At 38.5% G+C, this 17,081-nt stretch overlaps 1 protein-coding gene across 1 annotated transcript; it reads left to right on the top strand.

The window, feature by feature from the left end:
- Positions 1-2,472: 2,472 nt before the first annotated feature.
- Positions 2,473-3,944, top strand: TCIM (transcriptional and immune response regulator). Its single transcript, XM_019649291.1, has one exon. It carries the CDS (start codon positions 2,691-2,693, stop codon positions 3,009-3,011), a length of 321 nt encoding a protein of 106 aa, XP_019504836.1. The 5' UTR covers positions 2,473-2,690; the 3' UTR covers positions 3,012-3,944.
- The last annotated feature ends 13,137 nt before the right edge of the window (positions 3,945-17,081 follow it).

The following is a 17,081-nucleotide window of genomic DNA, read 5'->3' on the forward strand; positions in this document are numbered from 1 at the left end:
TAGCTCCTAGAGGCTGGGCTGCCTGCATTCCTTGGTTCTTAGCCTCTTTCTCCATCTTCAAAGCCAGCAGTTTAGCATCTCTCCCCTCTGACTTCCTCCCTCTGTTTTACAAGGACTCTTATGATTACATGGGCCAACCCAGATAATCCAAGATAATTTCCACAGCTCAAGGTTTTAATTTGTTCACACCTGCAAAATTCCTTTTGCCCCATAAATCCCTTTTGCAATATAAGGTATCTTTCTGCCTATATCGATAGTTCCAGGGATCAAAACATGGATGTTTTGGGGCTATTATTCATTCACTAACAGGGAGTAAATTGTCATTGTCTTAGATCTTTTATCAGAACATGAGGATTGCAATAGTACCAACCTCCTAGTGTTGTTCTGATAATTAAATAGAATTGCGTACATTGTTCTAATTTAATACTACTATAAAAATATATAAGTGATCCAGGAGCTTTAGGCACACTAATGAGAAACATAGATCGGATCCCTTCTCCTTGGGGAGATAGATATTAAATGAGTAATTGAAAAAATAAATGTATGCTTGAAAACTGTAAAAGGGCTACTAAGGAATAGTAAGGGGTACATTGGCAAGGAGACCCAATCCAGCCTAGGAGGATCAGAAAAGGCTTCTCTGAGCAAGTAGCTTTTATTTGAGATTTTATGAATGAATAAGAGTTACCCAGCTAAGATAAAAAAGTAGAAAAGAACATTCCAGAAAGAAGATGTGCCAAGACCCACAACAGGAATGAGCATGGTGCATTGAAGGAATTGGAAGGCATAAAGGCATGGAGGAAGAGTGGCAAATTAGAAAGCTTAAGAAGTAGTCAGGGACCAGAGCAGGTCATGCTCAAAAAGGTTATGTTAAGATTTGGAGGCTTATCCTCAAAGTAATAGCAAGGGTGGTCTGATCAGATTGCTTATTAGAAAATATTGCTCTGGGTGCTGTGTAGAGAATGGAGGGCAAGAGTGGAAGCAGGAATGCCAGGAAAGCTTACACATTTGTACTCAGTCTGCCTCTGCCCTCTTCCCACTGCCTTCGCACCCTGACCGCACCTCCTCCCACTACTCTTTGGCCACTCTGCTCCAGCCACACTGGTCTGTTGGCTGTGCTTCGTACATTCCGCACAGACTCTCATCTTTAGGCCTCTGTACTTGCTGTTCCCTCTGCCAACAACACCCTTCCATCAGATGTCTACATAGCTTCCTCCCTCACCGCCTCAGGTTTTTGGACAATGCCACACTAAGAAGAGATGCCTCTGAATATCCTAGGCAAATTTCAACCGTTTCTTTCCTCTCCTGTACAACTCTGCTTCATTTACTACTTTCTGATATCATCTATATTACAAATGTAAATTTTTGCATTGTCGATTCCCCAGGAAATGGTAAACTTCATTAAGGTAAGATAGGGATTGTTTTATTTTCTTTTGTTTATTTGGTTTAGTTTGGTTTACTGTTATATTTCCAATGTCTAGAAAAGTTCTAGCCAAAAGTAGACTTTCAAAAAATATTGATTAAATAAATGAGGGAGTGAGTGACGAATGAATGAATGAATGAATGAATGAATGAATATATAAGAAGAGTCTCTCACTTAATTTTCTAGTGTGGTGCCTTCCCCACACTCTTTCTCTTATGCATTTTCTAGATCCTACTCAACTAAATAAGAGGAAAAAACCAACCCAGCTTCTTGGAGCACTAGAAAGTGGACCAGGCAGAAGTTCCATGAGAAGAAGTTTCTGGGACCCTTTGAAGTTAATATCCGTCATTTGGTTGAATTAAGTGAGCCATATATCAGTGGGGACGACACTAACTGGCTGAATAATGCGAAAGGTGGGAAGAACAAATTAAAATTCTTCCAAATAAGCTGTTGCTCTATGTCTGGGTGATACCAACATAAATATTAAAGGAAAAGTCAACTCATGTTTTTTAGTACTGTGTACATAAAGTACCTGATTACCTTTTCCCCTCTACTTTTTTGAAAGCTGTTATTGTTTATAATATACACAAACCTAGGAGACATTGTCTATTGTTATTACTAAATTACACTTTTATTCAGTAATTATAGATTAGCACTTGTACACTTATCTCTGGAGGTCACAGTTTCAGGCTGTGTGCTTAAGCTCCTATTCTACAATCAGACACCCTCCGAATTGACATCCTTTTTGTTAAGCTATCTCTCAACAGCTCAGGTGTTGCCCTGGAGAGAGATGTCCAAAGGGCACTTGTGTGGGCTGTCAAATGTTTGGAGTACATGTGAATAACTTCTCTGGAAATGAAAACTTTTCTTGTGTTTGCAAACCCTTTGTTTTAGTTGTAGTTTGGAAAGATTTTGAGCTTGAGCCACACTGCTTGTGTCTTATGTTTACACTTTCCTAGTTCCAGCTATCTTTTTAAAGAAGGGCCCAAATCTATATAATCCTATTGCCACAGATGTGGTAGATAGAAATCCCCACACCCCTGACCCGTCACTGAACACAGCTTTTAGTAACATTTTGCACAAGAACAGGATATTGGCAACTCAACTGTTAAACCTGCCTGTGATTATTCTTCCTTGAGATCACTCTGATGTCAGCAGTGTAATTTGAGCCTGGAGCTTTTGTTCACACTTTAAATAGCAGTCCCGGAATGATTTTGCTACAGACTCTCTGGAAAGTCCCGGAGCTGAATTCCCAAAGATCTGCACATCGATGAAAGCAAAGCCAGGCCACCAAGCCGTCATCATGTCCACGTCGCTGCGAGTTAGCCCGTCCATCCATGGCTACCACTTCGACACAGCCTCGCGTAAGAAAGCTGTGGGGAACATCTTTGAAAACATTGACCAAGAATCCCTACAGAGGCTCTTCAAAAACTCTGGGGACAAGAAAGCAGAGGAGAGAGCTAAGATCATTTTTGCCATAGATCAAGACTTGGAGGAGAAAACACGGGCCCTGATGGCCCTGAAGAAGAGGACGAAAGACAAGCTTTTCCAGTTTCTGAAACTGCGGAAATATTCCATCAAAGTTCACTGAGGACAAGAGAATGGATAAGGACATTATCCAAGAATGGACATTTAAAGACCAAGTGAGTCTGTGAGAACCTACCATGCAGCACTGTGTTGCTGCCTTGCAAGCTTCTCCTCCGTCAGGACACCGGAGACTGGAAAGGAACAGAACAAACTGGTTACAAAGACTCCAGCCAATTTCGCGCCTGTGCTGTAACAGTGGAGAAAAATGCTTTCAGCAAGGATTTGAAAACTCTCCCGGCGGGAAAGGACTGATGCTGGTGTCAGGAGAAGAGCCTGGATGGCTGTAACGAGAACTGAAACTGAAGAAAACAGATAGCTGAGGAAGAATGCCAGCCAGGGTCTCTGTCAGGCCCTAGGACTTAAATTTCAGCCTGAACTGTTTTTTTCCTGAACCAAACTGGGTAAGGGGAGGGAGGCGGGAGAGGGAAAACGGGGAGAGAGAATACCATGCTCCAATTGTTTACCGAATTTTTTTTTATTTGAATGTTCAAATGTTGCCAAGCTTCAATGTTGTCTATTGGTAAAGATGCTTAGAGATCAGTAATTGATTATTTATTTGCATTTATTATAATGCCTGAAAAGTGTACCACATGGGTATTAAGTACAAAGTGAAGGGGCTGCAGTGCCTTCAGCAGCTCAGTAAAACCACACGCCACCTTCTGGTTTCTAAAGGGGTGTTATGCATTTCAAACTGGTTGCACAGAAGTTGGAATAATGGGGTCCTTCAGAAATCCAAAGTACTGTGAAAAAATTTTATAATTTTTTTATCTCCTAACTAATGCTAAAGTATAATCTAATTAAATTTCTTACAGTTATTACTGCAGTGAGCATTAGGAAGTAAATATGATATACTAAATAGTTTATAAAGATGCTATGGTATCTATAATTTATTATACATGCAAATGATATGCAACCATAATAAATTATTATACACTTAGTTGCTCTTGGTCTGCGATGATTGGTGTCAAAGAAAAAGAAGATAGTAAATTATTACTATAAACTTTTATAAACTATCATATACCGTTCCAAGGATTTTACTCTAAAAGTAAAAGGTGCTCTTAGACTAGCTTTACATTAATTGCCAAATTTGTTCAAAAAAATTCTTACATTACATATTCAGGAAGTTTCTCTGTCCCTACTTTAAAATATAAGATATAGACACTGAAATTTATACACTGACTCATCAACATTATCGTTTATGTATCCATTGAGGGTGAGTTTTGAAAGGCTTTTTTCTCCATATTTTTGAAAAATTTCCTCTGTTCCAATAGTAGCTATGTACATTTGCACATTTATTTCTCCCAAAACAATGTATTTTGGGGTTAGAGTCTGAATTATGATCAAGACTCTGTGGGTTATCAGTTTGTTTAACATAAACCAATATGAGAATCACATTACAGTCTTTGCTTATTTCCTCATAAAATTACAATAAAATATTTCTAAGAGGGCATTACCAATGCCTACTGTGCTTTCCTAGGAGAAAGAAATAAAAATTCCCTAGAAATTAAGTGTTTCAGAAACATCTACAAAGGTTTTTAAAACTGCTGATCACGGTAAAATAAAACAAGTGAATATCTAAAATCTTTTGGGAGTTACATGTCAGGATTTTAAATAATATTTTGAAAAGGAAATTAAGTGGCAAAATCCATTTCAAATGTTAATTGATTTGTTTACTGAAGATAATATAAAACCACTCTATTAAAAAAGCACTCTTTACATGACAGCATCTATGAAAACCGCAAATTAATATGCAGAACTGTGTGTGTGTGTGTGTGTGTGTGTGTGTGTGTGTGTGTGTATTTTTCTGAAAGGAGTATTTATAATTTCATCAGATTTGCAAAGACATCCATGACACTAAAATAAATTAAGAACAAAAGAGCCGGAGGAACGTGGCAGGTGGGAGGCTCAGCTGGCCATGGTATTTTGGGATTATCAAAGTGAAGGCTGTATAGAGGTCCTCTGCTCCATGACCCTCTGTTCCCATTCTTGCCAGCTGAGCTTGCTTAATGATCTCACCTGAAGTCTTTTTCGGCAGGTGCCAGGAATAAACTTTCTACCTCTGATAGGGCCTCTCAGTGACATATTTTCTCTGTCTACCTGGATTCCCCAAAAGACACTGATAAGCCACTTAGCAACTTACTCCTCCAGTTTATTTATTATATTCCATGCTTCCAATGAAAATGTTTAACTTATTTTCTACTGGAAGATTTTAAACACATCTTAGATGCTGAACTTAGTTCAAAGGTTGAATTTATTATGCATACTCATAACAATACACTCTGTTTTCAATAGAATACAATGTGAATCGTATTTACTTTTCACATTAGCATGTACTAACTTCGTTTTCTTGCAATATAGTATCATTATTTTCTGATTGCAAGGGCCTTAACATGGGAAACAAATTAAAAAGCAATTGGGACATGATCCACAACAGTGTGGAGAATAATAACTCTTCTGGAGATTTTTACACAAACATGCTGTCTTTTCCCTTCATGGAGAACAGAAGTTGGAATCAATGTGATTACACAAGGATGGTTTTTCATAATACTTTTATTATTTAATGTGAGGCAAAAGTAAGTATCATTAGAACAGGTAGAATGAGTTCAGTTCAGAAACCCTCCTATGGCACAGGGTTGGCCAAATATATCTCAAGACACCTCATTGTAATAGAAATAAAAGCAGCAAAGGTGAAATAGCTCATTAATAATATTTATATTATTAGGATGATAGTAATTTTCACTGAGTATTTACTGTTCACTAGACAATTTTCTAAGTGTCTTTATGCATTAAGTCATTTCAATAGCACTGTGACATAAGAGCAGGTGTGTGCATGCATGTGCATATGTATATAGTGTAAAGAAACCGAATCACAGAGAGATGAAGTAACATGCCCAACAACACACAGCCAATGAGGCCAGGAATCAAATCAAGGAAGGCTTGCTTCAAAGCCTTCATTTCCAGCCACTAGATTAGACTGCTTCTTTAGGAGAAACTAAGCTTCTCTTTTTTCTTTTAAAATAATAATTGCTTATATGCCAGTAAGTCAGAACTGACAGGAAGGCATGGCCTCTGAGAAATTACTTTTATCTGATCTGTGCCTGTCTATTTATTTGGCATTTACTTGCATTGCATGGGGGAAAGCTTCTTAGTTTTAGTCATTTTAATTGTGTCAAGTGTTTCTTAGATGTAGCCTTTCAAGTCTGCAGTTAAAATAACACCTGGGTTAACACCTTGGAACAAAAGACCACATCTAACTTCTCTTCCAGTTGTCAGCCATCACTTTGGGACTCCCTTTGCTCATTGGGGGAGATCAGAAACTATAGATTCATTATCTAATTTCACTCCGTGTTTAGCCCCTTAGTTCACCTCCCTGGTCCACAGAAAAGAAGGATTTGTATCTATCTGTAGGAGTCTCCAACAAATAGGAATTACTAAGAAAGGGGCCCAGGACATAAGACTGCCTGATTTTTTTCCCCTACTGTTAAAGGGTAATCAGAGGATGTGTTTGATATTCTCTTGGAAAGCCTTAGTAATAAGCAAATGATTAAGCCATGGGTTAGTAATTGTGTGGTCTTTCAGGGTTCATCATCTACCCTTCTAAACTTTATATAAGGGTTTCCCAAAATGGCATATAATTTACTTAACTCCTTTTCTCACACATGAGGAGTTGTGGAGTAGAATCAAGGTTTGTACCTTATTCATTCATGGAACCAAAATATAGTAAGCACCCATATCTGTGGGCCACCATAGTCAGAATGGATCTCTGTGCTTCTTGTCAGAGGAGCCATAAAATGTTTTAAAATGAATATAATACACACACATGCTAAGACATACATGCTCACACACTAAACATTTACAGTCCTTGAAAGAACACAGCAGTTCACTTTCCTGAGCCTTTGTTTTGTCATCTGTGGGCAGCAACATTCTGTTAAGCAAATTCCACCAGACTGAGTCTGAAGTTCTGGGGGTTTTTCTTAACTCTGCCTTAAGCAAATTCCTTTTTTATCTCTGGATTTTATCTGGTAGGGGAAAAAATGGATTTGACTGGACGATGTCTGTGACCTCTTCTTGATCTCATATTCTACATAAATGGCAAACAATAACTATACCAACTTACATGATAGGGCTTCTGGATCAGCTGGTATTCCATATATGGTAGGAGTTTCTCTCCAATAAAACAAAAGCATAATTTAAAACTTTTGATCACTAAAATGGTTGCTAAAGGAAGACTGTGAGGAAAATAATTTCCTGTAGATCCATCTATGTTTTTTAATAGCCTGTCTCTTTTCTGGTGGGTTCTCATGGCAGGGCCAGCTGTTAATATTTTGACTATCTCTTCCATATCTAAGTAATCACAGTCAGTGAGAAAATATCCACTGTGGGTGAGAATCATAATCACCTGTGGTGTTTTTTAAAAAGTATGAATTCCTTTCTTAGACTTATTTCACTCAGCAGAATACCCTCTAGGTCCTTCTATGTTGTCACAAATGGTAAGATTTTATTCTTTTTTATGGTTGAGTAATATTCCATTGAGTATATATGTACCACCATTCTTTATCCATTCATCTTTTAGTTGGAGCATTTCATCCAGTTACATTTCAAGAAATTATTGAGAGATTTCTGGTCAGGATGGCAGAGTATGAAAATGCTGTGCTTATCTCCTCTCTTGACCACATCAAAATTACAACTAAACTACCGAACAACCATCATTGAGAATTGCCTGAAGTTTAGCTGAACCAAAGCTCTATAACTAAACTAAGGACATACAGAAGAAGCTGACTTGAGACGGTAGGAGGGGCAGAGATGTGAAGCAGGCTGGTCCCACACCTGCATGTAACCATTAAAAATTGTGCAGGATATCTTGGCTGCAGTGATCCCCACCCCCAGGAGAGAGGGGTCCAAGCTCCACACCAGGCTCCCCAGCGCAGGGTTCAAGTGCCAGGAAGAGAAGTCCCCATAATTTCAAACTGTGAAAATTAGCAGAACTTGTGGCTCAGTGAGATGAGAGCCAGCTGTAGTCCCAGGCACTTTTCTTAAAAGGCACACACATGAACTTACTCACTGATGGACTCACTTGCTCTAAGCTCCAGCTCTGGGGCAGCAGTTCAACAGGAACCAAGGACGTATGGGGAGAAACTGAGTTGTCTGGCTGCAGAGCAAGGGCTGGAGGGGCAGCTTTCCCTTTTCGGAGCAGCTAGTAGAAGCCACTGTTTGTTTGTTGAGCCCTCCCCGCTCCTGGCATACAGATGCGTGTCATCACCATATCTAAGTCTCCATCAACCTAGCTAATGCCTTTTGTTCCCCCTGCCTTGGTGATTTCCTGAGACCCTGCCCCAGCCAATTTGCAGCCCCACACAAGCTTCAATTAGTCCAACCTGTCTTGCCTCATAATGTACATTTTCCTAAAAGTTTTCAAAGGTTCACAAAACCCAAACCAGCAGCATCTGGCTTCTGTGTGTTCCAAACCTTTGGCTGAGCAGCCTAAGCTCAGCACTAGAGGCTGCCAGCCTTGGTTTGTGGCTTCACCCCTTGAGGTACCTCTAAGCCTGGTATGGGAGGTGGCCATCTGAGGATTGCTTTGTGGCTCATGCCCAGTGGCCCCGGGCAGGGCACAGACTGCTGCTGAACTTGGCTTGCAGTGGGTCCCCTCCCAAGGGACCCAAGGGCTGGCATGCCCAGTGATCAGCTTTGGACTGAAAACTACATCATACAGTCACCTCCAAGGATGACACACCCAAAGAGAAGACTGAGCAGCCACTAGAGCCCTGCTAAAATGAAGAACCCTGCTCTATAGGGTCAGCCCCTGCACCACAGCTCTGCCACTGAAGTCATGACCATTTCTCAAAACCAATTAGTCAAGGGTCAATTCCTCTTATTGACCTACAAACAGCAACCAGGCTCAACTACAACAGGAAAGCACACATAACTCACAAAAGGAACACACCTGGAGCACTCAACTCTGGTGAGCAGGGAAATTGTGCCATAGAACACCTACTATATAAGGCCACTCTACTGAGGCCAGGAGGCATATCAGCCCTACCTAATACATAGAAACAAACACAAGGAGGCAGCCAAAATGGGAGACAAAGAAACATGTGCCAAACAAAGAATAGAACAAAGTTCCAGAAAAAGTACTAAACAAAATGGAGACAAACAATCTACTAGATGCAGAGGTCAAAACACTTGTTATAAGGGTACTCAGTGATCTCAGGGAGAACTTCAACAAAGGCATAGGAAACATAAAAATAGAGATAGAAAACATAAAAAAGAACCTGTCAGAAATAAAGAATACAATAACTGAAATGAAGAATACAATAGAGGGAATCAACAGCAGATTCAATAAAACGGAGGATCAAATCAGAGTCTTAGAAGGTAAGGTAGCAGAAAACACCCAATCAGAACAGCAAAAAAGGAAAAAGAATTCAAAAAAAAAATAAGGATAGTTTAAGAGGTCTCTGGGACAACATCATGTGTAACAGCATTTGCATCAGAGGGGTACCAGGAAAAGAGAAAGAGCAAGGAAGTTAAAGCATATTTGAAGAAATAATGACAGAAAACTTCCCTAATCTGGCAAAGGAAATAGACATACAAGCCCAGGAAGTGCAGAGTCCCCAAACAAGATGAACTCAAAGAGGGCCACGTCAAGACATATCATAATTAAAATGTTAAAGGTTAAAGACAAAGAGAAAAATCTTAAAAGCAACAAGAGAAAAAACATTAGTTACCTACAAGGGACCTGTCATAAGACTGTCAGTGGATTTCTCAACAGAAACATTGCTGGCCAGAAGGGATTGGCACAAAATATTCAAAGTGATAAAAAGCAAGGACCTACAACCAAGACTATTCTACCTATCAAAGCTATCATTTAAAATTTAAGGAGAGAAAAAAATAAAAATTAAAAATAAATAAATAAATAAAATAAAAAATAAAAATTTAAGGAGAGATAAAGAGCTTTCCAGACAAGAAAAAGCTAAAGAAATTCATTACCACTAAGCCAATATTAAAAGTAATGTTAAAGGGACTTAAGACAAACAAACAAACAAACAAAAAAAGATAAAAAATATAATAATATAATGACAAGAACTACATATCTATCAATAATTACTTTAAATATATATGAATTAAATACTTCAATCAAAAGATAGGGTGGATGAATAGGTAAGAAAACAAGACCCTTACATATGCTGCCTACAAGAGACTCACTTCAGATCATAAGAACACACATAGACTGAAAGTAAAGGTATGGGAAAAAGATATTTCATGAAAATGGAACAAAATAACAACAAAAAAACCCCAGCTAGAGTAGCAATACTTATACCAGACAAAATAGACTCTAAAACAAAGGCTATAACAACAGACAAAGAAGGACCCAGTGATCAACTTCTGGGTATTAATCCAAAGAAACTCAAAATGCTACTTCAAGGGGATGTGTGCATCCATATGTTCATTGCAGCATTGTTTACAATTGCCAAGATGTGGAGACAGCCTTGGTGTCCACTGATGAATAAATGGGTAAAGATTAGGTGATATATATACACACACATGCACATATATAATGAAATATCGCTTGGACATCGAAGGGAATGAGTTCTTCTGAGCAGCATGGAAGGACCTGGAAGTTATTGTGCTGAGTGGAATGTCAGACAGAGAAAGACAGATGCAGTGTGATTTCACTTATATGTGGAATCTAAACAACAAAATAAACAAACAAACAAAACAGAAAAAAACTAAGTAATTATTGATAGGTATGTAGTTATTGCCATTTGATAAACTGTTTTTTGATTGCTCGTGTAGTTCTATGTTCCTTTCTTATTCTTTTGTTCTCTTCTCTTGTAGGCTGATGACTTCCTGAAGTGCTGTGTTTGGATTCCTTTCTCTTTATTTCTAATATATCCCTTCTAGATTTTTGGTTTGTTGTTACCATGTGTTTCATATATACCAAATGCCATATGATGTCACTTATATGTGGAATCTAAAAAATAAATAACGCAACAAAACAGAAATAAACTCACAGATACAGAAAACAAACTGACGGTAGAGAGATGGGAGGGGGCTGGGTGAAAAAGGTGAAGGGATTAAGAAGTACAATTGATAGTTACAAAATAGTCACAGGGATGGAAAGTATAGCTTAGGGAACATAGTAAATAATATTGTAATAACAATCTATGGTGTCAGATGGGTGGAAGAATTATGGGGGGATTACTTCATGAGTTATATAAATGTCTAACCACTATGCTATACACTAATATAATATATATTATATATAATATATGTAACTAATATAATATTGGATGCCAACTGTAACTGAAAAATTTTAAAATGTTTAATATATAAATATGAATATAAGTTACATATATATATATATTTTTTTTAATTTAATTTAATTTTACTTTTTTCCCCCATGGTCCTGAATTCTCTGGGCATTGGGCCCAGTATTGAGTATTTTTACAAAGCTCCACAATTAACTTTGAAGAACACTAGGTGTAGGGGGCTGTTTCTTACGTTACAGTTGCATCTTCTGTTGATGGCTCTTCTTACCATAAGTCTAAGAAGGATTTGATTTTATGGCATTAGCTACAGTTTTTCTTACCATATTAATTCTGTCATTAATTAAAAATCATACCCCCAAAAGGACACATTTTGAGGAGAATATAATTTTTCTTGAATTTTAATAATTGCAGTGTGTGTAAATTAGTGTTTTCATTACTTTTGGGGGAATGTACTTTTCTTGAATGTCAGTCTGATATTTGTCTACTTTGATACATATATAGTTTTACCAAGAGAAAAACATCTGCTTCCTAACCACCACCTTTTCTTCTTATTCCCCTGGAAGTTGTCCATGTTAAGTATTTATGTTTAGTTTTCATCATCTGAAAGATTTTAGAGATTCCGGCTGATCCCAGAGAGTCAAAGGAGCCACCGTATATGAAGTGCTATATATAAGAGCATCATACCCTACGGATATTGCAGAATACCTCTGGCAGAGTGATTGTCTCAAAACCCACTCTTATCAGAAACTCCTGAGGGACACTTTAGAATCCAGTCCCTTGGATTTAATGATTCAGAATTTCTGGGACTGGTCACCTGCTGTCTCTGTTTTTAAACTACTCCCCAGGTGATATTGCTGCAAAGTCAGGTTGAAAACCACTGACCTAGATTAAAGTCACAAACTGTGATCAATGTAAATACGTGGCACATTTTAACTCACCTGTGTCTCCCCAGGTGCATCATGGGCCTCAATACATTTTTGACTAAACAAACAGTTGACCAAAGATGTGGTTAGTACCTCATTCTGGAATATGTCGTTCCTATTATCTCTCATCTAAATAATATCATTACTTTGATTTTGCTCATAAGTTCTATCTGTTCTAATAAATTTTACCTAATAACCATTAGCTAATCTTCCATAAGGCACATAGTCTTACCAAATAAAATACATTTTTCAAATGAATGGGAGGCTCTTCTACCATTAAATGTATCTACCACTTGCCTGCTATCCTAGAGAATTCATTTCTTAGTACAGACAAGTTATTCTTTTAGTTTTCTAAAAACGGAAGGCTTAGCATTCATTGCTAACAGTCACTTACATAACTAGCACTTAATAAAACAAATTTCTTCCTAACAGCAAATATCCTCCACTGAGATAATGAGGTTTTATTTTTAAGGCAGAAGCACAGGAAGATTGAAACCAGGGATAAGAGGACACTTGAAATGGATGAAGGAAAAAAAACAACCGAAGGTGATAGTGCCCTGAAGAAAAACATCTGCTCCTCGATTTTTCTTAGCACTGGTCTTGGCTGTTAGATAACCAGATAGTTGAATGTGCCGTGTAGTAGATGGTAGAAAGATAAACAGAGCAGTGTGCAGGGTGTAAGAAGAACTAAACTAATCAATCCTGCCTCAGCCATTTACTAGTTATATGTAAATTTTGAGTAAATAATTGAATCTCTCTCAGCCTGGCTTTATTAGCTATAGAATAGGATAATAATATCGGGTCATCAGAAAAATTATGACATATTTTTTCTATGTTTTCTATGCAAAAATGCATCATGACTTTTCCGACAACCCAATACCTCCTGAATTATAGTTGGTTAGGGCTGCCATAACAAAGTACTACAAATTGGATGGTTTAAACAACAGAAATTTTTTTCCTCACAGTTCTAGAAGCTGGAAGTTAAAGCCTGAGGTGATGGCAGGGCTGGTTTCCTCTGAGGCTTCTCTTCTTGCCTTGAAGGTGGCCATCTTTTCTCTGTCTCTTCAAATGGTCTTCCTTCTCTGTGTCTTTATCTCCTCATCTTATCAGGACACTAGTCATACTGGCTTAGAGCCAACCCTAGTGACCTTATTTTTTCTTAATTATTTCATTGAAAGCCCTATCTCCAAATACAGTCACATTCTGAGGTATTGGGGGTTAGGACTTTAACATATGAATCTGACAATTCAGCTCATAAAACCTCCACACGTATTTCTCTTGATTGTTGTAAGCATAAAACAAGGTAATACATGTGAGAGAGGTCAGAAGTTAAGTACCTATAAGGGTAAGATTCTTGGGGACAGGGATGGTAGCTTTGCTCATGGTAGAACATTCCAAAGCTTCTAACACAGAGCCAAATATGGGGTAGGTACTTAATAAGTGTTTGTTGAATATGAATATACGTACTTCACATAAACATAAGGCATTTATTTGATGTATTAATTTATTAATCTCTGAAATCAACATCCCATCATCTGCATCCTTTTTGTCTCCTCAGCATCTCAAAAAAGAACTCAGTCAACAGTGGCCCATTAGTGACAAATAAGTGAACCAAGACATGAGCCATAGTTCATGTTGAAAGAGTCATATCGGGAAGGCCCTCCACCATTGTGCATTTCCACCACTAAGCACTTTGTTTTTCATTACACATGAATGGCTTCAAAATGTTCAGTGGAAGTGAACAAGTCCTCTGAACATCTGTGAACTGAGTTGCTGATAGCTTCTAGTTCTATTGTTCTTGGCATAATTTTTGTATCTCTGGCTATGGATTTAAGACAGGAAAGTGTTGTTTACTCCTATTCTCCTTCCAACTTCATAGTCCCAGTATAGCCAGGACTATGGCATTTCATGTGGGTGAGTGTGAAGAAAGGAGGGGATGATACTGGGAAGGTTTAAAAACTCCAACTGATATACAAACTGAAAAATGGCTGTGCTGATCACAAATACAATTCTATCCATCTTACCTTATTATGAAGCAAGAATTTCAGAAAGAATGACAGAGGCTTTGAGAGTTCCATAATCTATGCTTGAGAAGTTTGGGAACATTTGTGGAATAAAGCCTTGCAACATGTTTTTTGGAACTAAATGCCATTGGCTATTGTCTGATTTCAATTAGAAAAAACAAACAAACTACATGTGTAGTATACCAACTATTAAGACCATATTAATGTGACATTGAAAAAAACCATTTAAAGAAATAAAGTGACTGAAACAAATCAGCCAAATAAGTATGAAATAATATGTAGGCAAAATAACAAGCTGAATGTCTGGTTTTTAAGTTTAAATTGATCACGCTTACATTGAGTAGGCAGAACTAGTATTGTCTTTTTATTCTACATACATTTGGATGTTGATGATGTCTACATCATCACCTTTCTTATGGGCTCAAAAGGACGTGCGATTTTTCCAGGATTATCTAGCCTGGCATAAGGACCATCCATCATCCTCGAAAGATGTCAAAACTGGGACCCTCTATACCATTGATTACATTTCACACCCATTTCAGTGAACCTATATTATTTTATAGCTTTTGTGAAAATGATTTAAGAAACTGATTCGTTTTTCTCTTTCAATTTTTAAAGCTCAGTGTTGTTAGATGGGTTTGCAAAAATTCTAGATAAATGAGACAGAGCTGGTTGCTTGGGCAGGACAGAGACATGCTGGAGGCATCACTACTCAAAACTCTGCTCCTTGGCTAAGCAAGACCAGAAACTCAATATTCTGGGCATCAAGGTTGAGAGATGTAGAAAGGCTTACTCACTGTAATCAAACTCACAGTCTGCAATATAAACAAGGGCCAGTCATTTATTCATGGGAGAAATTTAACTGCCAAACAGGAGAACAAAGGAGAAGTGAAAGCAAAGGGAAAGGCAGTGCCTTGAGGACAGTCATCCTGGCTTTGGTGAGGTTTAAAGACCTAGCCTCATAGCAGAACCTCTTATCTACTGGCCACTACAACATTTAGCTTTTGCTGCTAAGCAAACCCTCCTAATACTTAGTGACTTAAAATGAGAACTGCTCTATTTAGCTCATGTTTTTGTGGGGCAGCTTGGGGGCTCTTCTGCCTTGGACCAACTCATTTGTTCTCTGTTGGGTTCTCTCATACAGCTGGCAGGCCACCTGGTGCTAGATGACGTAGGATGGCCTCACGCACATGCCTGCTGATTGGCAGGCTGTTGACCAGGACATCTTGATTATTCTCTACTAATTTTGCAATCTACCATATTAGCACGTAGGGACTGTCACCATGACAGTGCTAGATAGCATTTGTCAAATTCTGCCTTTCTGTCTCTCTGACCCCTTATGTGTGTACACCATGTCACTGTCCACCTTCTTTGTAACTTTATTCTTCCTGGAACAAGGGTACAGTATAAGAAAGTATACATTATCTTATTAATGACAGTTGCACTCCAGGACTGCTTCCTTCTTGAGAGCAAATCCAAATCCAGATTTGTTCATAAAACTCAGTCACTCATTTAGGGATACTTTTTTTTTTTACACTTACTCTCTTGACGAGTTAATTTGGTTAGCAAGGCTCAGACATTCATTTAGAACTCTGATTCAGAAAACTAGTCCTTCATTTAGAAGTACTTTTTCACTGACTACCATGGTTAGCTGATTTCTTCCATAAAGTATGAATTTAATCAATGTCACACTCAGAGAATATTTATCGTTGTTTTTCTGTAATTCCTTGATGGTGCAGGAAGGGCAGTTGCTTCGTTATTATCATCCTGTACCAATCCCAGTGCCAAAGTAGTTCAGAATTATGAAAAATCATGACCACCCTAACCACAATCTTTTATTCTTTATGAAACATTAAGTACATGTCACTGAACAGCTGAGCTAGTTCCTCTCATTAAAAGCTATACTGTTTGGAAAGGGCGTACATCTAACTGCTAAAAATGCCTATTCTGTTCTCTGGGATAGTGGACATTGAGAGACATTAGCCTGAGGGAGACAGACTGACTCAGGGAAAAGAATTAATGGAAGCACATGGCTCCTGTGAGCAGGAAATGCTTTGATAGGCCTTTTCCTCTTTTTGTTACCAGGAGAGCCTTGACAATAGACTCCACCTTGGAGCAGCTGCTCTCTCTCTGTGTGATGATCACAGCACATTTTCCTTGTCAGACTTGGAGTCTGCACCAGGGAGTGCTCAGGAAGGGACACGCACAAGGTTGGGGATCTGCCCTTGAGCCTCTGAGCTGCGTGATGGGTGGAGACATCATCCTTAAGACACACTCGAATCCCTTTGGCACACGCTTCAGGAAGGCCATCTGCTTCTGTTGTTCCTCTGACCTTTTGTTAGAACCCACCCAAAATTGGAAAGAACTTGCCAGAGTAAAGCTAAGCCTAAGGCAGTTTTAGATCCTGTTGCTTGTCAAAGCAAGTCAAATTAGCAACCTTTGATTTAGCTCCTCACATGTGCCCACCATTACCCTCGAAGTTGGTGGAGGAGGAAAAATTAATATTATTTCAGTGCCTCCACAGTGTCAGGCACTATGTAGGATGCTGAACAATTTCATGTAATCTTTTCAGTATTTTTGCAAGGCAAGTTTTATGATCCCCATGCTTAGACGAAGAAACTGAAGCTCCGGGAGGTTCATCAACTTCACCAAGGTGGCTCTAAGCTCATAAGAATGTTGGGACGCACAAAATAAGAACTCTGCCTCAATCTCACATTTGATTTGATTTCAGCCCTGAAACAGCCCTTACTCTGATACTTAACAGTTTTTACTCCCCATTCTTGTATTCAATGTCTAAGAGGCTCCATGAAACATTGGAAAGCAGGAGACCTGGTTCTAGCCCCATTCTGATGTGTGC

Source organism: Hipposideros armiger, unplaced genomic scaffold (assembly GCF_001890085.2).
Source record: "Hipposideros armiger isolate ML-2016 unplaced genomic scaffold, ASM189008v1 scaffold_131, whole genome shotgun sequence".
NCBI lineage: Eukaryota > Metazoa > Chordata > Mammalia > Chiroptera > Hipposideridae > Hipposideros > Hipposideros armiger.